The 24,543-nt window shown below is 42.6% G+C and overlaps 1 protein-coding gene across 1 annotated transcript in view; it reads right to left on the bottom strand.

Moving 5' to 3' along the window:
- Positions 1-24,543, bottom strand: part of LOC108091806 — a gene marked incomplete at its 5' end in the record, with an annotated part of 81,602 nt that overhangs the window by 8,151 nt on the left and 48,908 nt on the right. The window contains 10 exon segments of the mRNA XM_017191171.2: positions 3,386-3,520; positions 6,695-8,887; positions 9,211-9,336; positions 10,325-10,477; positions 10,480-10,572; positions 15,889-16,048; positions 16,106-16,236; positions 18,069-18,219; positions 18,367-18,512; positions 18,579-18,785. Of these exon segments, the coding sequence (XP_017046660.2) occupies positions 3,386-3,520; positions 6,695-8,887; positions 9,211-9,336; positions 10,325-10,477; positions 10,480-10,572; positions 15,889-16,048; positions 16,106-16,236; positions 18,069-18,219; positions 18,367-18,512; positions 18,579-18,785 (3,495 nt within the window).

Genomic DNA, 24,543 nt, shown 5'->3' with positions numbered 1-24,543 from the left:
TTTACCAATAAAACCACCTCGAACGGAGTGCCAACCGCCGATGCCGACCTCTATGCACCTGCCCCGACTTAAGCAGATAAGCCAGACATCCAGGGCCGAAGTGGAGCCACCGCCGGGTTCCAGTCATTCAGCTCGTGTGGCAACCAAGGCTCAGTGGCTTCGGTCCACGGAAGCCGTGCCCCACCATCCGAACATCAGAGCATCCGAACACCAGAGTATCAGAGTATCAGAGCATCTGAGCACCAGAGCGGCGGGAAAAGGAGAAGGAGCTTCAGAGGAGCAGAGGAGCAGAGGAGTCCTGCGTGCCGCTCATAAGCCAATTGTTTGCATGGGCTTCATTTGGATGAGTGCAGGGCAGAGCAGGCTATCCTCGCTGGCTATCCTCCTTCCGGCTGCCTCTTCTCATAAGCTTAATTCGATTTAATGCTCCCGTTTGAGATATAAATGATTCGATGAGATGATGAAAAAGTGGATTGGTTAAAATGTATTGGGAATACGGAGGGCACTGGGAAAAACGGTGAGCTAAAATCCCGAAAGAGCGATTTGCATTGGATTATATGTTGCATGCTTAAAAAAGTATCTTCTACTTTTTATAGATTCAATGATATATTCCAAGCAGAAACTGTATTCATGGAACATCCCATCTTATAAAAACTGTTGTTTGCATATGAAAGGCTGCTTTTTTTTTGCGGTGTAAGCCAGCGTGCCCATGTGGGTTTTAAGACAGCAATGCCTTTACACAAAGTAAGCATAAATAAAGAAAACGCTGTCTGCGTCTGGCGCTCCATTTCAAGGAAACGAGGCAGACAGAGGTGGAAAAGTGGAAAAGCGGAGGAAAGGAGGAGAGGAGCTGGGAGCTGGGAGCTGGCTGTCATCTATTGCAATGGCGGTCACATTTCCCTGCCGCCCAATCCCCTCCCCCTTGCCCTCCCTTCGATTCGCCGTAACATATAATTTTATTTCATTTTACTTCACTTTCTGCACCGTTGTCTTTTGGGATATTGTATTCAGATAAGACATGTTTAATGTATTTTTTCTTGTCGTACAGTAATCGTTTATATTTTGTGCGCCCGGGCTTTGGGCCCGAGTATCAGGAGTATCAGGAGCTATAGCTCCGGTGTCTGTTCGGTTTCCGCTGCTGCTTTTGATACCTTGATACCTGGCGACCGCAGTGTGGGTGTTCGTACTTGTGGATGTGTGTGCACTGAGGAAAATCACTTTAAGCGGTGATAAGAAAATGGTTCTATATGTAGCCACGTTTAATTTCAGAAAGTCCACAAAACTAATTAAAAAATGAAAATAATAACAAAAATAATTAAATAAAAACGAATTAAAAATTGTATTCCGAAATATTTTCCGATTTACTTGGATTTAATTCAAAACAGTACAGAGTGCGTATTTTATGGTTCAACTGCTAAAGTAAAACAGTTTCGAAAAAGAATTAAAGGCCATTTCTCTCAGTGCATGCGGTTGTGTGCTGGCGGAATAATGTAACTCCTGGGGAATCTCTGTGTGTCAGTTTAGCATAACAAGATATTTCTTTTCTCTGTTGGGGTTTTACGTTGCCATCGCTTTTTTGGCTAAAACATGAAATTGATTATATTTACATTAATGTGGCATCAAGTGTTGCCATTGTAAAATGCTTCTGCCGCTCATCCACTCCCCCTCAACTCCCCTTTGCTCCCCTCAACAACCAATTTTGTTTCGGCTGTTGGCAGAAGGGCTTTTGGATTTACCAAGGTGCAAATATTGACACTCGGCGAAGGTGAACGTACCGGCGTTGCATGCCCCAAAAATTAAGTCGCCCCCACAACTTGTGGCATAATTCGCCGGATAAGTTTGCCACACCCCCTGGGAATTGGCCAACTGAAGGAGCCACCTTGGAGGAGAATATTAGGGAGATGATTGAGTGGGTGCAGATTTGCCGTCCTTGGCCAAAGGCTGGCCAAGCGTTCAAACATGCAATTGTGCAGATAAACATTATTGGCCGACAGACTTGGTAAGACATACCATAAGTAATACAAATCGCTCCGTTCAATAACGATGCTGGTCAGGTGGAGTGGCCTACGGAATTGCTGATGCAATAAATACTCGGATGCTTGTGCATAATTTGGGCGTGATGGCAGCCGGCTGATTGAATATGAGACAACAAATGCAATTTAATCGCAATATCGGTGATGCCCAACGATGGGGAATACAGTATTATTTACGCATCGATTTCGGTCTCGCAAAAGTGTTGGGCTAATTAAGGGATTTATCGTAGAATAATGCAAATTATTTAAGTGGTTGTTAGGATGAACTGTTTGCACTTTGCAATGCCCGACGTATTTTGTCAGTTTGCGAATCTTGAACAAGTCAACTTGCCAGTTGAACGTTTGAAACTTGTCACTGTTTGTGGTAATATCGGTTTTAATAACTGAGTCAGTTAATAATACCTATATATTAATATATAAAAGTTTCTTAGAGTATTTTTGTAGTGTTTTTGAAATCAGATTTGTATTGCGACTTTCAAAGTAATTGTATTTTAATTTTGTGTTAATATACCATGATTGTATATTCCTAAACTTAGAAGAAAAACCTACAAATGCTAATTAAATAAGCTTAAAAATAAAGAAAATGCTACTTTGGGCTTTTGTTGCCTAACAACTTGCATGTTTCTAATCATCGATGTAAATTAATAACTTTTTTTTAAACGAAAGGTTTCTTTATGTATATTAGTACAACAGTACATTTAAATATGCTAAACGCTTTTCACTCACAAAATTAAGTTCCCAAAAGCCTTTTGTGATTGTAACCCCTTTTGGGCTCCCAAAAAAAGAACCCGCTCGTGCAGGCTTTTCATACAATTTTCCAGGCATCTGCCTCTCCATTTTTTATATCCGCTTACACGCCCTCGAAAAACAAGCACTTTCACACTTTTTACCTCGATTGTCGCAGAACGGAAAAACTTTTAAAGAAAATTAGCGTCAGAGTTGAATAACAAAGCATGAATAAGAAATCTTTGTGTCACTTCTTCGGTCGGCCAGGGATGTAAAATAAGGGCGGGATGAGCTCTTAGGGGTGAGAGGAGACGAGGGTGTTGCAAGGTGGAGTTGCAGTGTCGCCCCGGCGTAAACAAAACTCGTTAAATAAAAGAGCAATTGTACTAACAGCGGCAGCAACAACAACCACAACAAAGGACCGAATGAAAGAAAGAAACTAAAACGGTTAAGCGGAATATGCAAATACTTCAATGACTTTTTAAAGGTGAAATGGTGCTTAAAAAGCAATGAATGCTCTGTCCGGGTCTAGGGAAACTTCCCCCAAGCCCCTCTTGCCCCTCCCCAATCCCACCTAGAAAAACTTCGCAGTAGTTTTCCCCTCCATTTTTTTTTTGTACACCTACCTGAACGCTTGTCCGCCTCATTGATGGGCACATTCTCGAGGACAATCGGCTCGGAGCGTCCTTTCTGATTGACGCTGTAGACGACCAAGTGGAGGGCAGGATGGGCATCGGGATAGTAGTCCATGGGCATCAGATCTGCGGAGGGGCGGAGGAGAGTATTTAATTAGTCCGATGATTCTCTGCAGGATTACGTGATTACAATCTTAGGAAGACAAAAAAGTTGGTACCGCAAACCATGAAAAAACGCGAGAGAATAAACATGAAAAGGTTTCCTAAAGTTCGCTGTATATTGTTCCGATTTTAAAATATAGAATAGTAAATATAGTATCTAGCTTATGTACATTTTCTTATTTTTAAGTCCTAAATAATACTTCGTTTAATGCTTAACATTAATTTTAATAAATGAAATGATTGTAATGACATTCTTGTTTATATATGCACTTTTGATAAGTTTCCTTTTTTTAGCTTTAACAGAAATTGAAGTATTCTACTCTTTAAATAAGTCTAACCAAATTCTAAAATCAACACAAGATAATTAAGAACACATTTATTTCGTATGTATTTTGCATAAATACATACACAATTGACTGCACCTCAGAAAAGTTATCATTTGAACTAAGAGAATTTCAGAAGTCGCATTTCCGCGTTATTGCAGGATGGCCAGGTCATCTTTGATCGTTAATTTAAAACTTGTAGTGCTCCGCGGAAACTTCATTAGGCAAACAGGCATTTAATTAGCACGTCGCGGTGCGAAACTTCGGTCGCATAAAATGAAAAGTTCCCGGCTGCGTGTGTTTTTCCTCTGGCCCAGCCGTTCTGTTTTCCGATTCCCCCCGCTTTTCTGCCATTCTGCCATTCTGGCTTTCTGTTTTTCTGTTTTTCCGTTTTTCTGGTTTTTCTTAATGCGCGCATCAAAAGTTTTGTTTGTGCCCATGCTCTCCTTGCACCGATAGCAGCTCATTAAAATGGCAACTACTGCACGAGGGCGGCTTCTGGCGGGGCTAATACGCATACATTGGCAGGCCGCAGAAACAAAAACACTTGGTGGTAAAACCAACTCTCCCTCCCCCTCGGAAAATACCCGATTTACCCCCCCGCCAATCGCCCAGCAGCGTCGTTAACACGCCTGTCTAACTAATCGTGACTTTACGCTTCGTTTGACTTTGCAAATATCGCCGAAACCCCTTAACCCCGAGTCATCGATACGGCGGAGAGCTGGCTGAAAAAGATGCCACTGCAGCATGAGGCACGAGGGCATGGGGCACCAAGCAAGGGAACTGGGAACTGGAAGCCAGGATCAGGTCGGCGGGCTTCTCCCGTTGCCAAGTTGCCAACTTTAATAATCCGAAATGTGGCTCATTAACTCGCCTCATACCCGCAGAATCAAATGTAATATTATAATTTTCGGTTCTCCGTTAACCCCCATGATAAATCTTGCTTTTTCAACAGCTCGATTCGAGTTCTCTTCTGCTTTAGGGCCAACCACGCCCCCCAGTCATCCCCCCAATCCCTCTCCACCGCCAGCAGCATTCTATTTCATCCAATTCCCCACCTCAAAACGCCATTGGCATAAAAGTTTTGCTGACTAGCTAAAATTCATTACAACAAAACAGGCAACAGCATGTGCCAGCAATGGTTGAGGAGCAAGGAGGAGCCAGGAGGTGGGGGAGGTTGAGGTCCTGGCAGCCTCAACTAATTAATCTGCGTGGTGCTGCCTGGCTAGCTGCACAGCGAAAAGTATCTGTGAGATGTGTGAAATTTATATGGTACTGCATAATGCTTGAAAAACATATATCTGGTAATTACAAATAGTGTTCAAACTTTATCTGATTCATGGGATATATAATAAATAACTGCTTGGAGCTGTTATGAATATCAAGTGGTATTTAGCTGACTAAAACCCAGTTTAATTTTGCATTTGTATTGTTTCAAAATATTTACTTGAACGAAGTAAAAAAAGTAAAGTAAAGTAAAGTAAAAAGGTAAGTAAAAAAGTAAATTAAAGTCCCAAATTAAAATCGATCTCAGGAAAATAAATACTTTGCTAAGAGGATTGCATATTAATGGAACTATTAATATTTGTATAGTAAAGCGGGTATGCAAATTTATATCCAATACTTTAAACATTTTCTCTCACTGCAGCTATTCCTCTTCCCAGCCGCAGGATTTTCTCCTTGTCTTGAAGCCAACGCGCAATTTCGCCAGCTCAACTTTTTGCTCAGTTTGTTACTTTGATTTGTTTTTGTTTTTACTGCTCGCTGGCGTTGTTTTTGTTGCTGGCGCTCCTTGTTGCTGCTGGCCGCATAAAAGTCAAGTCTTTAGTTTGCGGCTTTCGCCCAGCTCTGTAAATATTGTACCACCAACACCCTGGGCCCCGTGATTCCTGAGCCAACCTCATTTAAATATAATAATACATAAGCATCGTGTAATAAAACATTGCTCTGGGCCTGCGAGAATCTGCGGAAATATTGGATTTCCCCGGATCCATTAAAGTCCAGGCGATTGAGTTGCCCGTTTAACGGACTATTTAAGCGAGTAATGTTCTTCAAGACTTTCCTTGGGTGGCCACAAAAAAAAGTTTAAAAGTTGCATTGCGTTGAAATAAATGGAACAAACAAACATTAAACGGACACAAGTTGGACTTGGATGTAATAACATTTAGAGAGATAGAACAACAAAAACTAATTTGTTTTGCAATGTTTAAAACTTTTATAGCTGTGAAACGAGCATTTGCCGTAAAGTTGGACACAATTCAATACTGCAATACTTCACTTGAACCGTTGGGAACATAAAAACTAATAAACCAATGTTGAGGGAAGTGGAATGCACATTATTAACCAAGTATGTAGTTAGGAATTGTTTTTATAAAGTTAAACTTAGGGGTACTAAGCTATGGCATTAATTAATAACAAAAGTTAGTTCTTGATTAAAATATCTCTAGATGAAGTGGAATGCACATTATTAACCAAGTATGTAGTTAGGAATTTTTAATATAAAGTTAAACTTAGGGGTACTAAGCTATGGCATTAATTAATAACAAAAGTTAGTTCTTGATTAAAATATCTCTAGTTTAGCAAATTATTAACTATTTTTGAATTTTCCTTATCGCGCAGTAAGTAAGGTGGGGTAATCAGTACTGAGTGTTTAAGGTGTTGTGGGGCTTTAAATTAATTCTAATAATAATAATAAAATAATTCAATAAAATAATTCAATTCTTAGTTGATTGTGACCCATTACCTTGCTTACAATTGCTTAAAAGTAAACCTTAGAAATACAGACAAGTATTATATAGTAAAGTATTCCGCTCACCTGACAGATCGATCCGAAAGACGGGCACATCCACGTAGGTGCTGCTCATGTTGAGCCGGAGCTTCTTGGTCTTGGAGTCGTAGGCCTCCAAGAAGAACTGCTGCTGCAGGCCGCCGTCGTATCCCGGCATGCACTCCAGCTCCATCGTGGAGTAGATGATGTTGTCGTAGTTGTCAAAGTTGATGGTGCCGCCGCCTGCGAAGCCATCATGTCCTCCCCCGGCCACGCCCCCCGCCCCCGAACCACCGAGAAGGCTCTGGGTAACGACTCCGTTGCTGAAGCTGTACTCCATGCGGGAGTAGTCAAAGTGGGGCAACTGCCACTCGGCGGCGGACTCCGTGGTCTGGCTGACCGCCTCCCTGGTGGCAGGAGCTTCTGTGGTCCTCGGAGCAACTGGGATCGTGGTGTCGGCGGTGGAGAGGCCCACGCTGGCCACGAAGTCGTCATCGCTCACGTTGTACATGTCATCCACCTCGCCGTCGTCCTCCTCCTCCACGTTGTCCTCCAGCGACTCGAGGTCCAGCTGCTCCTCCAAGGAGAGTATGTGCTCGTGCTTCGACTGGCCGTCCACCTCCTCCACCGTCTCGTAATCCTCCAGGTCGCCTGCAGGACCGTCGGCCAAGTAGTCGGCATCGGTGGCCAGCTGGGCGACGTCTTCATCCAGGTCTGCATCGTCATCGTGTGCCACTGCCTCTGTTTCCTCCTCCTCGTCATTAGTGCCCGTTGCGCCATCCATCTCTGCCCCATCATCATCGCCGTCGCCATCACCATCGCCATCGCCATCATCATCATCGTCTTCGTCCTCCTCTTCGTCGTCGTCAGCATCAGCTTCGTCATCGTGGGAGTCCTCCTTGGGCGACGCCTTGTCCTTGACTCCCGCGGCAGCTGCAGCTGCAACTTGTGCCGATGTTGCCGCTGTTTCCTTGACATTGTTGCCGCTAATTGCTGCTGCTGCTGCTGCCGGCTGGTTGCTTATTTGCGGCGCATTTGGTGGCAGCAACTGTTGCTGCTGCTTCTGTTTCTGCTGCTTCTGTTGTTTGTCAAGGATGGCTAAGGATTTGCGAGCTCGCTTCTGGTTGCTGTTGTTGCTGTTGGTGTTGCTGGATGGAGGAGGAGCAGCAGCAGCAACAACATCATCCTGCTCGATTTCCACCGCCGCCGTGGCCGTGGATGCCAACGAGGTGGCCGAGGAGGACGATAATGATGCCGATGTGGCTGCCGCCGCCGCAGTTGCCAAGATGTCATTTGCCGCCAGCCGCTTTCTTCTCCTCGAAGTTGCATAATGATGGATTATATCGCTGTTGTGCTCGTTTGTTCCCTTCTGTTGCTGCTGTTGCTGTTGCTGTTGCTTCCTCGTTCTCTGCATGTTTTTCTGTCGCTTATTAAAATACTTTGCTGGCAGTTTGCCATTGTTACTGCTTCCCTGGATGTTGATGTTGCTGCTTTTGCTTTTGCTGATTTTACTGCTTTTGCTGCTCCTGCCGCTCTTGCTGCCTTTGCCTACATGTGACATTGATAAATCTGATTCCGACCCCCTCTGCCGCCGCTTGGTTATTGATGCTGCAAGCTGGCTGCCTGCACCCAGCTGATGTTGCTCCTGCTCCTGTTCCTGCGGGATTTGGCTGGCTCGCCGCATCCGCTGCTTCTGCGACTTGGCCGGCGATCCATCAGGTTTGCTATCGCCACCGGACTTCCCAGCAGTGGCTTTCTGTTGCTGCTGCTGCTGCTGCTGCGACTGCTGATGTTGCTGCTGCTGCTGTTGCTGTTGGTGCTGCTGCTGATGTTGCTGCTTCCGCTGGCGCTGCTTCTCGATGGCCGCCAATGTCTGCGAGGGCGTGAATGATGTCCGCTTCTTGAGGCGCTGCAACTGCTGCTGACTGAGCTGCTTATTATTAGATTTGGCCTGGCCAGCCTGACTAGCCTGGCCCGCCGCCTTGGCCCTCGCACTTTTATTGGCCGCATTGTTCCGGCCAGTGGCATTGTGGCCAGAAGCAGTGGCAGTGCCAGTGGCACTGGCAGTGGCGTTATGGCGCTCACGTACGTACTCCATGTGCGGGTAATTCGACTCGTGTCTGCCGTATTGTGTGGGCAGCATTTGATTGGCGTGCATTGTCGTCTGATTCGATGAGTTCAGCGAGGCGGAGGTCACCACATACGGCCGCAGTGTACAGTTTCGCAGTGCCCCCGGCTTGGCTGTGGATTGAGGATCGGGAAAGGAAAAGGGAAACCAATCAGTGGCAAACAACATTCAAGGCGAAAGTATTGTGTGGCAGAAAATAAATCTTGGAAATACAAGACCTTCAGCATGCGATGAATTGATTTCGTTAATAAGTGACAATGTAGTGTTTTATGAAATTACACTTGACGTGGAGTCATGTCATTGTAAACAAGAAAATACTTTGCATCCACCAGATATTAGTTTATAACTTATAAATGTTGGAAATAATTGTTTCCTTAACAAAGGAAGATTTTCTGATCTGGTATAAAGATCTCCAGTAAGTGAAAGTAGAACTCACCTGCTGGCACCACCTGAAACACACACGGATCCGACTGTTTCCCAATGGCATTCCGGCCATAACAAGCTAACGTTCCGTAGTCCCGTTCGCCTTTGGGAGTGTAGATCAGTTCGCTGATGGTTTCCACTGCAGACAAATAGAGAGCAGAGTACAGGTGAGAATTACAATCCTGGTTATTGAATCGCTCTTTTCGGCAAAGTTAAATGAAATAAGTTCTGCTTGCCCAAGCAGCTCAGTCAAGCCAACTGGGACGGCATTAGATAATCCAATTTGCGACTGTGCGGTGCGAGTATGTGCATGATATTGATAAAAGTACCGCCCCCGCCACCGCTCCACCTCCATTGTTCGGTTGTACAGGTGTCTGCCACCTCTGGCCGAACTTAGGCCCCTGCCAAATGTTAATTTCTAATGCCTGCTCAAGCGCAAGCACATGCAAATGCCTCCGCAATGAACTTGCACCCTGGGCTTTAAACTCGAAAAGGGATAAAAGCAATACACTGGAAATTAACAAAGCAGCAATTGTCACATTGGAGTTCCAAGTGAGTTCCCTTTCTTGGTTAAACTACTTACTGCATTGCTAAAATAAAATGATTTCATGTAACTGATACTTTTCTTGGAATTGTTTGTGGAATTCTTTCATGTTACTTACATTCTGCAGTATTTTGTTTTTACTGTTCTAATTTCTTGTAACTTCCCATTTCTTATCTACTTTGCAAACCTTTTTTATTTATATTGTTAAATTATTATATAATTTTAACAATCTTTTAACAATGTTTTTAGTTTTGCAAATAAATTTTGCTCATGAATTTCAAAGTGCAAACGCAAATTCTTTTATTTATTAATTTTTAGTTAAATTGTTTTTTTCCTTCATTAAGTGGATTATGAGAAAATAAAAGCCTATAAATATTTAATTAGATTTATTTTTTCCTCATCAGTTAAACAATGAAATACCTAAATCTACCTACGCAAACTTATTTATTCATAATTATTAGGTTTATTGTTTTGCTATTAACAACAAACTGTTTAAAGGAAGCAATTTAAATTGCGATTGATTGGTTCCCAAATTAAAACTTACTTCATTAAATTCAACAGATTCCGCACAGTGTATACGTACCGTAGCTCTCGAAGTGCGTCTCGTTGGACTCGACGACGGTGCGCCTCACGTCGCTGGTGGTGGTCATAGTGGGGTCCTGGATGGTGGCGTAGTGGCCGGAGGGCACCTCGAAGTGCTCGCCGCTGGTGGAGAAGGTCCACTCGAAGTCGATTTCGGGGGGTCCGAGTTGACGCGGCAGGGGATGGGCACGGCCTCCTCCAAGGAGGCTCCAATCACCGTGATGGAGCTGCTGCTGCAGACGGGCGCATCTGTTGGCGACACGATTGGAATTGAGAGATCGAATTTGGAGCGGGATGGCACGAGATGGAGCGAAATGCAAAATAATGAGCAGCTGCAGTGGTCCGATTGTCCTCTGTCCAAATCAAGTATTTATATTGCAAACATTGTGCTGACAGGCCCAAGAAACGGGGGAATGTGCCTGGCAAATTGACAGCTCAGATTTTCAATTTGAACAAAGCAGCTGGCACATTTTTTGCTCAGGTATGAGGAAAATATTCAAGACTTGTACATTAAATTAAATTCTTAGAATGCATTTCAAATGAAATGAAATGTAACTTAAAACTAAACAGTTGCTTAAAGTTTAAGCAATGTAAAATGCTTTAAGCTTAGAATTCCAGAAAACTTCATTTTACTTCCATCTTGTCGGCGCGAAAAAGTTTCGTAATAGCTTAAAGGGTGGACTCCTCTCACTTGACTCGTGATTTATTCAAAGTAAACTCATTTTGCGTTTTTGGTTACAAACGATTGAACTTGAAATTTTATGTCATACACGAGGCATGCCAGAAATTTAGCCTCACCTCCCCGAAATTCCCACGCAGGGAAAAAGTTTTGCTAGCAAACAACTTTTCAAAACTGCGCCAAGTGTGCGATGTGCGTGGCATTCTGTTCCTCGTTTGCCCTGTGGCAACGGAATTCTGTCATAAACAACCCGACAGCCAACAACCCAACAACCCAACAACAACAACAACAACAACACGGAGGAGACAAAGCAACATCAGACAACAACCAAACAACGCGGCAGACAACACACGCCACACTCTAAGCACCTGAAGGCATTTATTACCAAAGCCGCAACACTTTTTGTTGGTTTTTATTAAAAATTATTCGAAAAGTTTGAGTGTGTCACCGCGACGTAAGCAGAAAATCGTGTAATGAGTTTGTATACAAATATTTGAACACGGAGGGAGAGGGATGCATAAACTATGTATTAATCTTGTAAGGTTGAATGACTTAAGTAGAAAGGGTTGTTGAAGCGTTAACAACTTATTTCACTAATTGCGTTGTGCAGCCCAGAACTGTTCAATTTTAATAGATATTTTAGGTTAAAATACACAAATGTTTATATTTATATGGGCTTATTTAAAACAGATTACAGGTTATAGTTTTTATTTCCAGTACTAAACACTTTTGTTGAGCAAAACTTTATTACACGGCACTGAAATATTTTAATCTCAAGGCTGACCTTAAAGGCCTGCAATTTGGAACCTTTTCTCATTTCGGTTTCATCTGGCACTTTCTCTGGCACTTGGACAATGCTGAGTTAGTGGCAGGCCCAATTCCCTGGGGCACAAGGTGCAATTTGCTGGGAAACTCAGCCGAGAACTCCGCAAGGTTACTAACCAATTAGCTGGGAAGGAAAGCCACGGCATTGTTGGCAAGACAGTGTTGTACTGACTTTTGTGAAAATTATAACCTCGCCTTTCTCGCAATGCAAATTGCTGGGATTCATGGACGTGCGGCTTAAGAACGCATCTCGGATTATTATAAGTATCTAGCGGGATAAAGCTGCAGCGGATTGCCCCGTTTTATGGAGCCATGAACCGCTCGTCCGCTTTCACACACTCATAATATTTTTATGACGGCGTCAATTTCGCAATCGCGGAATGTCAATTTTAACCTCTGCTGATTAATTTCTGCCAAGATATGAGCCAACTGCTGGCAGCCATAAATCAATTTATCTCAATCGCAGTCCCACAATAAAGCACCCCAGCCCCCATCCTCAATTTCCCTCACCCCCAACCCACCGATAAAGGCTCGCATCCATCCCATCAGAACCCATTTCGGATCCAATCAACCATCAATCCACCCGCCCAACTGTATGTAAATGTTTACGTGGCGTATGCGCGATGCTCGTGTAAATAGCCCACGTACTATTTGCACAGCAGTCCGCGGCGGTGTATCCTTATGCATTGTACTCGTATTTACTTTCAATTATCGTAATTATCAAAAAGGGTAACGGGCATGGGCATTGGGTATTCGGGTATTCGCTATTGGAGTATTGGGTATTCGGCGGCGGTAACGATAATGGCAAGGCAGTGCAAACGTTTGCTGATGTCTTCGTTTTTCAATCCGACCACATTTCCTTTTTTCGCCTTTGTTGCCTGTTGTTTCTCGTTCATTTTCATTTCGATTTCATATCCCCGTGCTGATGCTGCGTAAATCTTGTTTTCGCTCGTGGCCAACCAGTTGTAGCTACTTATTTGAGTTTGGAGGTCGGAATCCCAACCAATTCAATTTGGCAGCCGTGCAGCGAGGCGCTCAAATCGGGGATAATTACATGTTTTTCTGGCTTCATAATTCCGTCTGCAAACGGCATCACCGCTTCACTCGCTTTCCTGGTAAATTAATTAAATAATATTCCGTAAGCGACAATCAGCATTTGCTGCCTAACTAGTTCCATGGGATGGTTATCCATCCTCAGTATTCAAATTCTATATTTTATTTGCTTGTCTGGCATTTTAATAGGAGCACTACAAAAAGCGTTCAGAACAAAAAACTCCTCATAAATTTAGTTTTTGTGTGGAATTCTTTATTTCTTGTTTTTATTTGCGAGCACGAATAGCAAGCCCAAGGGCAACCTCTACAGAAATACTTTCAACAATTATTATTTTTTAAATATAAATAATTCTGAAATCGCAACCAATTATGTTCGGAATCTGTGCTGCGAGGCGGACAAATCGGAGAATTTTACATTTTTTTTTAGTTTAATAAACTAACCATGCAAATTCAGGCTTAAATGGCATCAAAATATTCATTTAACCGGGCAATTAATTAAATAATATTCGTTAACCTGCCAGCCGTGTTTGCATGTGGAACTGCAGCGGTTTTTTGTTGCGTTAAATATGCAAAATAAAAATTGAAATTGAATTTTCCCCCGGCGCACCTGCTGAACGTGTGTGCATTCACATGACCCAGCTGTCCGGTGCCCGTTGGCCCGACCTTTTCCATAATTATAAATGGTTTAATAATGACTCTGGGTTTCGATAATAAAAGCAGATCATTCATTTTTATTACCCAGCCAGTGGCCGCCCCCAGTTGACACGTTGAGCTCGGGAGGGGGGGACTAAACTTTTGGCCCCCGTGGAAATGCCGGACGGTTACTTTATGAAAGCATATGCATATTTATGCACAGCCAAACACAAACATAAACACAAATAGAGCCCCATTTTCCTCCCCACTGTTGGCCAACTGTTTGGTATTTAAGCATCATTAATTATTTAGAAATACAGTCGGAAGTAAATGCTCTGTAGCGGTAATTGAGACATTTTCAATATGCACACACAAAGGCTCCGAGCGGCGTTTATCGGTCATTTATTTTTGTGTTGTGCAGTCCACAAATTATAATTACATACACTTTTGGGCCCGAATGTGTGAAAAAGCCCATTCTACGGGCACTTGGCCAGCACTCCCCGGCCAAAGCGGAGCTGTGGGAATAACCGAAGTCTAGGTCCAATCAGAGCAGTGACAATTAGAAATCAATTGAGTTATCACTTGTTTGGTTTCAATTTACACTTGCGGTCCGAGTTTTGCCATCGACGAGCAGGCTGGTTGACTCCAAGGGTAATTGTCGTCCATTAAAATGGTTGGGGATTCCACAAAAGTGTCAATTAAGTGGGCTAGAGCCGTGTGAACTGTAACAGGTGCAGGTGTAGGGAATTCCAGCACACTTGCAATTAAGTAATGTTTTACTATCGGAAGAATTTCTGCTTAAATGATTTAACAAGCCAGTTCAAGGAAGCCACACAGTTTTAAATTTTCACAATAACCTATATAACCAGAGTTATATTACATTGTGTAAACAAATATAGAGGAGTGGTTTAGAAAACTTAAAGTGCCCTCGAGTGCCTCAACTAAAGTCAGTAGAGTTCAGAAATGTAATTAGAAATATAAAAATATCAAAAGCAGTTCTATAAGTTAAAGCAACATTTACAAAAAATCATTGTTGACAACAATAAAAATAAATACTGGCATGCTGGGGAGTCGACTCAATTTAAAATAATTTAAATTGTTGTTACTAAATAAACATGTGGCTCCGAAGGCACACACTTAAAACCAAAAACAATGCTTCGTAAATAAATTAACTCAAGAATCCTTTATGGTTATAAAGTATTTATTTAATAAATAACGAACTTGGGCTCTCTCAAAAATCCAATTTGAGAAAGTATAGAGTATCAACCATATAAACGCTTAATTGTGACTCTTTTCCGATTCAATTTCGAATTTGAATTAAAATGTCTGCCAGCGGGCCTGGCTATTTGGGTTTTGGCAAGTAAAAATTTGTGAAGTTCTGTCGCCTGTTTGATAAAACACAAACTCAAAATGCACTCACGCACAAAGCTTTACACATATTTTATATATATCGTATATACATATGGAATATATTATACATGGAATCGGGCAATGTGAACGGATGACAGAGGAGTGGCACAATATAGATCCGTTGCATTGTGAATATTACGGCTTTTTGCACAAAATATTTTCTGTCATTTTAGCATACTTTAGTTTTTGGACATTGTTGTTGGCCATCCTGTGCATTCGATGGGCGGAGGGGGAGGAGCAAAAGGATTCGGGGAAGGGATATTTTGCGATTTTGTCAAGTGCACAGCCGCTGCTGTTGTTATTGTGGCTGCCAATTTTCTATGTGGGCGTGCCCCGTTTCCCCATATTTTCCCCATTTCCCTTCCCTCTACAGTTATCATTGTCGAACGGAATGAAATAAATGTGCAGATGCGCCCGCATCGCCCCCCGTTTCTCTCGGTGTGTGTCTATTTGCGCATAAATTTATGCATATGTATTTTTAATGCTCCGCTCCACTGACATCAACTGTCAGCATAATTTTTGTGCAAATTTTCGTCCTTTTTTCTGTTGAATATTACGGAGTGGGTTTTTGTGTAGGTACAGTTTTCGATTTACCACCGATCGCCAGATATAAACCATTTCTTTTTTTGTTGTTACACTAAGCAGATGATTTTAAGCTTACTTTCGAAAGATTAACATTTGTAAATAAAGTTGTTAAGGACTTGATTCCATTTTAATGAGAATACAAAACAAAAAAAAATAAATTGAAATCTTCTTTTCAGATATATGGTTTGCTTCATATGAATCTTATCTGGAATTAATTGTAAAAAGTTTTAAAAAAGTTGCTTTCATGTATCCCTTATAATTGCAATAGTAATATTATGGCCACTACTGTTTCTTAGGGACATTATAAGAATTTTAGCAATTTTCTTGGGAACTAAGGAATAGCGTATCCCTTTACATATCCACTGAGCTGAATTACTTACATCTTATCCTCAGGTTGACCGGAGCTGACTGGGTTTCCCCGCGGTCGTTGGCCGCCGAGCAGGCATAGAATCCCGAGTGGACACGACCCACTCGCTGGAGGACCAGGGATCGGGTGGAGATGATGATGCCCCAAGACACGTTTTGGGTAACCGGCTGGCCCTGTAGAGCGATGTTTATTAGTGCCAGTTAAAAATTACAATTTTGGCCAGTACTCACGTCATGCGACCACATGATGCGGTGCTCCTTGGGATTGGACTTGATGTGGCACTCGAAGTAGACGTCGTCGCCCTCTTTAATGTCATCCGGACGCAGGGTGGAGCCCAGCGACAAGGTGACCTGTGGCGGATCTGGAAAACCGAAACAGAACCGCGACTTGTTAATAGTTGGGCTCCCACTTTAATTGCCCGCGCTAATATGGAAATTTTGCTGGGCGCCCCGCTCACTTTTTATACCCAAATTGCCCTGCTGCAAGGAGGCTCATATAAAATAAAAATCAAAAAATATTATTGCATAATAAAACGGCGAAATGCGCGGCGCGTCGTTGTTGTCATCAATCTACAACGTCGCAGCGCAGCCCATAAAAGTTAACAACGCAGCGACGGAACCGCGTTATAAACCACCCAACGCCAGCAACTTCGATCCGAAACCGGATCCGAACAGGCTAACCAATGAGTGCGACAGAAATTTTTAAATTAAAATCGTTCCGCTGCCGCGAGCAGCGCCCCAATATCAATGATGGATCATATAAAATATTTAGTGTTTTTCCATCCCTTTGCCATTTTTACAACATCATGATTGCCACCGATGATAAAGAAGAAGAAGAAGAAGGTGGTGGTGATGCAACCCTCGCGAAAAGGGAAAGCAACAAATTGTAACTGTTATGGCTGAGGAAAATGTCTGCGAAGGGTTAGCCAGACTGGGTTAGCAAACTGTAAAACAGTCGATTCCAGGTGGTACTATATCCCGCTTTCAGGGGAAATGCGAATCAGGGTCTTCCATTTGCCCCACTCCGATTTCCGATCGAAGGAGCGGGTCTATTAAAAGCTTAAGCTAGCGCCGCTAATCCTTTAAAGGAGCCTCTTCCCCTCTGGGCTTCTAATTTTGTATTTTTCTCGGGCGAGGTCAAAGGGCAGGGAAAACTTTCTCCAACTTTCAGCGGGAAGCTCACGCGCACTGCCATTCAATATTTATGGCGAATTTCGCATACATAGCTGGGGATCTATGCGTGCCTTTAAAATTCAATAAATTTATGATTATCCGAAGCAAAATCCCGCGACAAACAAAGTGACAACACAGAGGAACTAACCAACAGAAAACCTTTAGTGTGGGCCGAACTTAAACCATTTGGCTGCCCTTCGAAGGTCGCGTTTGCTGTTGATTTTAAATTGATAATCATATAAAGTAAAATTTATGACACTTCGCTGGCAATGGAGCAAATATGCGGAACGAAGCAAAACAGACAACAATTTTTCGCCAGCTTTTTTATGACCGCGCTAAAAGTCAACGGAATAAATATTGACACATAAGCGAACGGCTTCATTCCGGCAAAATGCCAATGGAAGGAGCGAGTGTTGAACGCTTATATATGTATGCAAATAATGCCATATAATTTAGACTTATTTGCACTGGCGACTTTGATTTGTGCGCTGGCTGCATTTATGAATGTTCTAATCGCTTTACGGAGCGTATACGTAATGAACATATCACAACAACAGCGCTAACTATTGGTGTATTGTATACATTTAAGTGCTTTTCTATACTTAAAAAATTATAACATTTAGTTTTGTAATCTGTCTCTAAGGTATTCCTTAAAAAAACTAAAATATTATATATTTTTAAATGGGTCATTGATAACTGCAATATTTGTTTGATAAATGTAAAATTAATAATTCTTCACGGTAATTAAAGTACAAGTATAAGAATGTTTCAGTTAATTACAAAAAAATAAAGGAATGTGGCTATATTTATATCGAATATATATTACAAATAATTTTTCCAGCAAGTACACCTTCAATTAAAACAATGAAGTAGACTCTCAGTTTAAAAAGGTACTTTCCAAGGCAAACTATCAATATCTGAATTTATAGGAACTGCTTGCTAAAAGCAATCCACTTCCCAGGGCAATTCCATTTCTTCGAGTGTGCGACTGACCACACCGACCACAAAGTGTTCCACTTACAGATGACATTCATCATGAGCGAGTCCTCGATGGCGGAGTTCTGGAGTCGTGGGTTGGAGCCCTCGCACTTGAGCATCGTGCCGTCGTCCTCCGGCTGGGGATAGAACGTCAGTGTGGATATGACTCTGCCATTCCCCTGGCTCGTTGACAGCTGAGGGGGAGTAAGGAGGATAGAAATGGAGGGAAATCGATTAGAAAAGCGCCCGCTGGCCAACGAAGGAAAATCATAAATAGGGCTTTCGCCTGGCCAAGATTGAGTTAGGACTCCAGAACCCAGAACCCAGAATTCAGAGCTTACCAGGCCACGCTTGAAGGGCCGATTATTCTGCGTCCATTTGATTTCCGTGTCCGGCACCGATCCGGCCACAATGCAGGTGAGGTTGTACTGCGTGTTCGAGGCGAAGACCTTCAACTTATTGGTTAAATTGACTGACGTGGGTTTGACTGTGGGTGTTAGGGTTTATGGGATTAGGCGTGACTGTCTATAGCAACTGCTCGCTCCGGACTCACGTAACATTTCGATGCGGATGCTGCGCTCCACGGGCGCCACCAGCTTCGTGTTCGAGGCCTGGCAGCGGTACGTGTTGTTCAAGGCGGACCGCGATATCTGCGCCACCTCCAGCCGGTTGACGGTCACATGGCGGCCCATCGAGACCCCGCTGCCCGCCTCCAGGGTCCGCGTCCCGTTCAGCCAGGTCACGGTGGGTTCGGGTCGACCTGTTGGACAGAGAGAAAATTCACATTGAACATGGTGAAAACTGTAGCAGAAATATCCAGTCCTCATTAGGACAGGAAAGTGATGTAATTTAGATTGCTTTATATGAACTGTTATGAACCGTCTGATTTTGCACAGCCATTATTATTCGGTAACCAGTGGTCAAACAGAATTATTTCATAATTAAATAGTAATTTATGTGATGGGTTTCATTTATTTAATAGGTAGTTCGTATTCCAGTATTGTAAAATATTTAAATTTAAAAGGAACTTCTTAAAAATAGCGTTTTCTCTAATGATTTCTTCTTAATTTTAATTCCTTATTTTGCCAAATTCGATCTCCATCACCACACCTTTTTTTTTATCAATTCTTAATTACCTATGATTTCTGAACTTAGATATGCCCTTCTAGGGTTAAAGCAATGCAATTAATCATTTAGATTGGCTTATAAATATAGACAATTACACGACTTGAACTTTGGTTTGTCATTAAATACTTAGTGATAAAAAAAGGTAAGCATAAAAGGTAACGTAACAACGGAAATCGATTAACAACAATTGATTTCCTCAAACCCTCAACTAAAAGACATGAGTATACAAAATCTAAATGGGGGTCTTAATCACAACGCAATTAGTAGGAAAAGAGCAGCGATTTCAGAAACAATGGCGGATTTTCGATTCTATGAGCGATACCCTTGCATAAAGGGTAACCCCATTATCCTCCCTAGCGATTCAAATTCAAATTTAAATTAATGTTTAATGCATAAATTAATTTTAAATTTCGTGCCAACTGTTTTTCGCTGGCAGCAAACTTTTCCACTCATGCATTATTAACCCGCCCGTCTAAAGAGAGAGTTTTCCCGAGGTGGTTTTCTAACGGAAGCGGCGTGACCACAGAGCCGCGTTCGAAAATTTATGACCGAAAAAAAATGAAGGAAACTTTCAACATTTTAATGATAATGCGCATTTAGCAGTGTGTACCCAAGGCTTTTAAAAAAGGCTTAGCCAGCTTAACTAGCAAAGTTGGGCCGCTGGCTGGCCGGGATGGTTGGATAGATGGTTGGATAGACGGATGGATGGATGGATGGTCGAAAAAAGGCCAAGAGGCGGTCATGGGTTTTCCGGCAAACGCATAAGCGTGAATATTGAATTAGTTGGTTGGGGATCCAAAGGGGGAATACGGAAAGTTTTTGGGGACATGCTGATGACCCCGAATGAAAAACAATACCAAAACGGAGGGAGATCGGATCAGGGGCACATTTTGATACATATTTATGGCTGTATTTGCTGGCGTTTGCTAAGCCGATTAATGCATCACAAAGTTAGGGACTTTATCAAAATATCAGACAATGATTAAAACTGAATTACCGAATCAGTGACGCAATATTGTTTTACATTTACAAAATAAAATATTCTGCAATTATTTCTGCCTTTGAACAGTATTAAATTTGCGCGACTAATTGCGAATTATTTCAAAATGTTACAAGTTGATAAACATATTGTCATGTTTCAAGTTAACCACTTGCCAAATTTGTTGACAAATATTAGCAAAGAAATGGGTAACAATTAGAAATATATTTCTAAATTTTCCAAATTTAAAATATTGAATATTACACAGAAACTTCATCAATAAATCAAACACATTGATTCGTGACATCCGTTTAACACACTAATACTGGGTTATTTGAATCAATCAGATTTTTTACATTTCATTCAAGCTTTGTTCACTTTGTCGTCCCTAATTTAAATGATCAAGAAAGTTTGTCCAATTAAAGCTTTTAAGCCGAAAAGAAGGATGCTCGCCAACCCAAGAAGGATGCTCGAAGGGCAATGGATTCCTCTGCTCTCATCCATTTTAAAAACCCCTTCCAATGAGTACTGATGTTAAATTAATAAATTATGACTTGTACATATGTTCGATTGACTATCGATTTACCCTTCGGAGTCGGAAGTTGTCGATGCAGTTTGCCGAATCTGCAGCCCGGCATTTCAATTGAAGTTCTGCAATCACTTTTTCGCTTTGCTGCCATCGCTCAGCGTTCGGAGTGAAAGTGGCGGGGAAAGAGGGCATTTCACTCGCTCACATATCAAATGTACGAAAATATTTTTAATCCGTTTAAGTGCCCAAAGCCTTGCCTTTGGCAGAGCCATCGGGTTTGGTTTGGGCCATTAAGTGAGCCAAGTGAATGCGGCGGAAATGAGCAACAATAGCAACAAGCAGCTGGGGATTGCCATTCGGATCTGGACCAGGAAAGTGGGGAAAGTGGGGGGAAAATGTGCGATTTGGGGGTTGAAGATTGAAGGGCGAAAGTGGCTGATAGCTGGAGTAGCTGTGGACTAGGGAATTTACTGCCAGAATGCTGGCTGATTGCAAAGGATACTCGGCGACAATAAGCCAAAGAGGAGGACACACGCACACACGCCGAAAAGTTGGGCGGATGGGAATGCAGGGATAATAGACAAATAACAGTTTCCCTGCGGCATTTAGCTGGCTTTCACCTCCCCCACCACCTCCTTGGACCCTCCTTCTTTTTCCCAACCCAGACCCACCACTCCACCCACTTCCTTTGTGTAATGAAGACAGCGCGTTTGCCATTTGCTAAGCCATACTTACGCTTGTTGACAATTGCTCCGCCGGACAATGCTCCGCCGGAATGGAGAATGTGGGGGCCAAATATGCAAAGACTGCGGAACCGTACGAACCGGACACAATGGATAACCCGGGCGCCTTTTATGGCAGTTGCCTAGATTAGCTTTTTATTGCCGGTATTAATTGCTATTAGTCGAAGTTAATAAACTTGATAAAGCAATTTGGCATTTGGCGTTTATTGTGCCGGAGGGCTATGATTAGTGGACGGCCATAAAAATAGCGTCAGGATTTGCATTAGCTTTAATCAGGACGCTGCCAGCCACCCACAATACCTCACCCAGCCATCGCCATGGCCATTGCCATCCTTCTGTCGACGCCATGTGGCGCTGAAATTGCGATATTAGTTAATTTGGCTTTGAGCCCTCGGCAGGAGCCAAATGAAATACGAGCTTGCATTGCGGTCTCACAAGGAGCCACCCAAACACTGAGGAAAAAAGGGTTCTTCTATCAAGAGGGTGGTGTCTAATAAAATAAAAGTATTTAAAAAATGTACAAAACAATCACACTAAGAATCGTATAAAATAAACAGATTATGTTTAAGTTAATTTATTGATTTTTCTATTATATTAGTCAATCATTTTAATTTGGTCAGGAAGTTGCTATTTTAAAAATACAATTTTAAAAAAATGTGGGTGTAACGCCGTATGGAATTAAAATTATTGAACTATTCAATAATTGGGAAATATAGTTCATAAAAACAAATAGTTCATGAAAAAAACCAGAAAACAGTGGCATATATTTATCAAACTTTTGTGAAACATACCACAAGTTCTATTAAATTTTTCGGAAAATTAATTTTCCCAAGTGCAGTGGGTGGCAAGTGGGGCTGTGTGGAAAATGTTGCATACAAATCAGAGGCGCTGCCACCTGCCAAGAAGCATGTCGCTCAGCAGGTGTCAAAAGCGAATGTTGTCGACGTCGCCGTAGCTTCACGTGGTCCTTTCCCCTTGAAAGCCACTTTCCCTCCGCTTTCCCCCAGAACCCCCCGTATTCCCCGCTGAGAACCCGATCCCGGGCAACTGGCTGTTTAGCTCATTCACATGCGGTTAGTCAAAGCGGCGACGTGCGGCACTGCTGGCAAAGCAAGCCACGAGGCGAGATGCCAAGGCGCAGGACGAATCCTTTGGCAGGAGAGTGCTGCACGTGAGCACGTGAGCAGGAGCAGTGCTTGCAGCGGTGACAGCCGCCTGCCCAGGAATCACCCGGAGCGGCAAGCACCACCTGCCAGTCGAAGGTGGGGCGAATAATGAGCTAGCATTTGCCAAGAGCGGGCTGCACAAAGCCGGGGATCCTTCAGCCGAAATTGGGCCACTGCCTCGCTCCTTGGAGCCCGATAAAGTTCAAGAACGGTTCTTCAAGATTTCCCTTTGGTATTCAGATTATAAAGCGGAGAGCTCGCCTGAGCACCAAAGTTTTGTGTTCTCATTAGTGCTTCATATTCTACAAAAGGCTGTGCTAAAAATAAAAGGCCTGATAGTTAGTCAAGTTTAAATTAATCTTAAAAAAGAAAAAGAAAAAGAGCGGTGCTTTTTGATAATAGAAAACAGAATTAGTATCTTTGAAAAAACATAAGTAGAAGGAAATTAAAGATGGATACTGTTTGAAGTGGTGAAGCCTTTTTAATTTACTTTAAGAAAATCCTTAGAGACATGGCATATTATCTTTCTTTCTTTGTACTTGCTTAAGTTGCTAAACTCTGCAAAAAATCTATATAGAATTGCCTGAATAACAGTCTAGTACTTAATGCCACGATAAAAAGAACAATGCTTCGCATCTATTAAATATCTTAAACTTTCGGAGCAGTTCAATGAACTGTGTCCCCTGGCTGTCTGTAATAATCAACTAAAGCTACTATCAAACGGACTTAAAAACTTTCACGAGCATCAGAACCAACATCTCCTCCTTCTTCGGCTGCATTCTGGTCTTAAAGCTCTGTGGAAACCCATTGAGTTTGGCCAGAGGAGAAGGCAGCTCGCAAATCGCGTTGCTAGTTGACATGGAAAATGTCTGGGGTGTGCGCCGAAAATATTGTTGTCAGAAAAGTTAATGATTTATAATGCTGATGTCGGGCACTCGTCGCCATCGCCATCGCCATCGCCGGTTTCGTGGGGTTGAGTTCGGTTTGGTTTGGTTTGGTTCGTATCCATGGGACTCAGTCATGCAAGGAGGACCCCTCAAGCAAGCCAGCGAAGCGAGCAACTTGTACAAAAATTTTTCACACTTGCCAGCATAAAAAGGCGAGTAAAAAGTTTAGAGCAACCGGTCGATGGGGAGGGTGGCGTTCACCTTGGGGACCTCTTTAAAGATTTACGATGCCGCATATGCCTACAGGTCATAGCCGACCAATGGATGTGGCATGGGTGGTGAGTGGGCAAGTGGGCATGGGGCATGTGGCATGGGTGGGTGCACAACAAAGCTCGCCAGACGCTCGAATTTGTTGCATTCTGGCCCAGAAGCAAACTGCCACTGACAGCGGCCCACAGACGCAGGAGCAGACGAGCTGCTGGTGTCTGCGGAGCGGCACTGTCACCGCAGACTTTGACATACATTTATTTTTATTATTTACGATGACTTAGCCGGCCTGGCCCCCTTGGCACTCGAACCAGCAGACTCGGTCACGGCTGGGACCTATCTGGAGCTTTCATCTTTAATTCTTTAAATAGACTGCCAGGGTCGAGTGTGGTTGGGTGGGTGCGAACGAGGCCGAAACAGCCGAGTATCTTACTAAAGACTGCACCGAGAAAAATTGTAAATTACCTCGGTGTTATGTCCATTTATTTAAGTTTTCTAATTGCAACCCTTTACTAGCCAACGTTTTTAAAGAACTTTACTATGTTTAAGAAAAGATACACTTAACTATCACAATAGTTATTTAACGTAGTGTCATGTGCGTTATTTGAAATAATTTATTTGCATTTTATAGAGACGAGAGGGGATGAAAATCATACACTTTTCTGTCAACAGAAAATCAAATTATTTTATTTATACTTTATAAATAGTGGCATATGTTTGCATGTCCTTTAATGTTGTATCTACATTTCAAGTTGTACTTTTCCCGCTGTGTGCAGTGGAATCAGTTGCGTTTTGTGTCGACCTCCCTAGCTTGATAGC

Source organism: Drosophila ficusphila, unplaced genomic scaffold, assembly GCF_018152265.1.
Source record: "Drosophila ficusphila isolate 14025-0441.05 unplaced genomic scaffold, ASM1815226v1 contig_791, whole genome shotgun sequence".
Classification (NCBI taxonomy): Eukaryota; Metazoa; Arthropoda; class Insecta; order Diptera; family Drosophilidae; genus Drosophila; species Drosophila ficusphila.
This window is presented reverse-complemented; position numbering and strand designations above follow the sequence as displayed.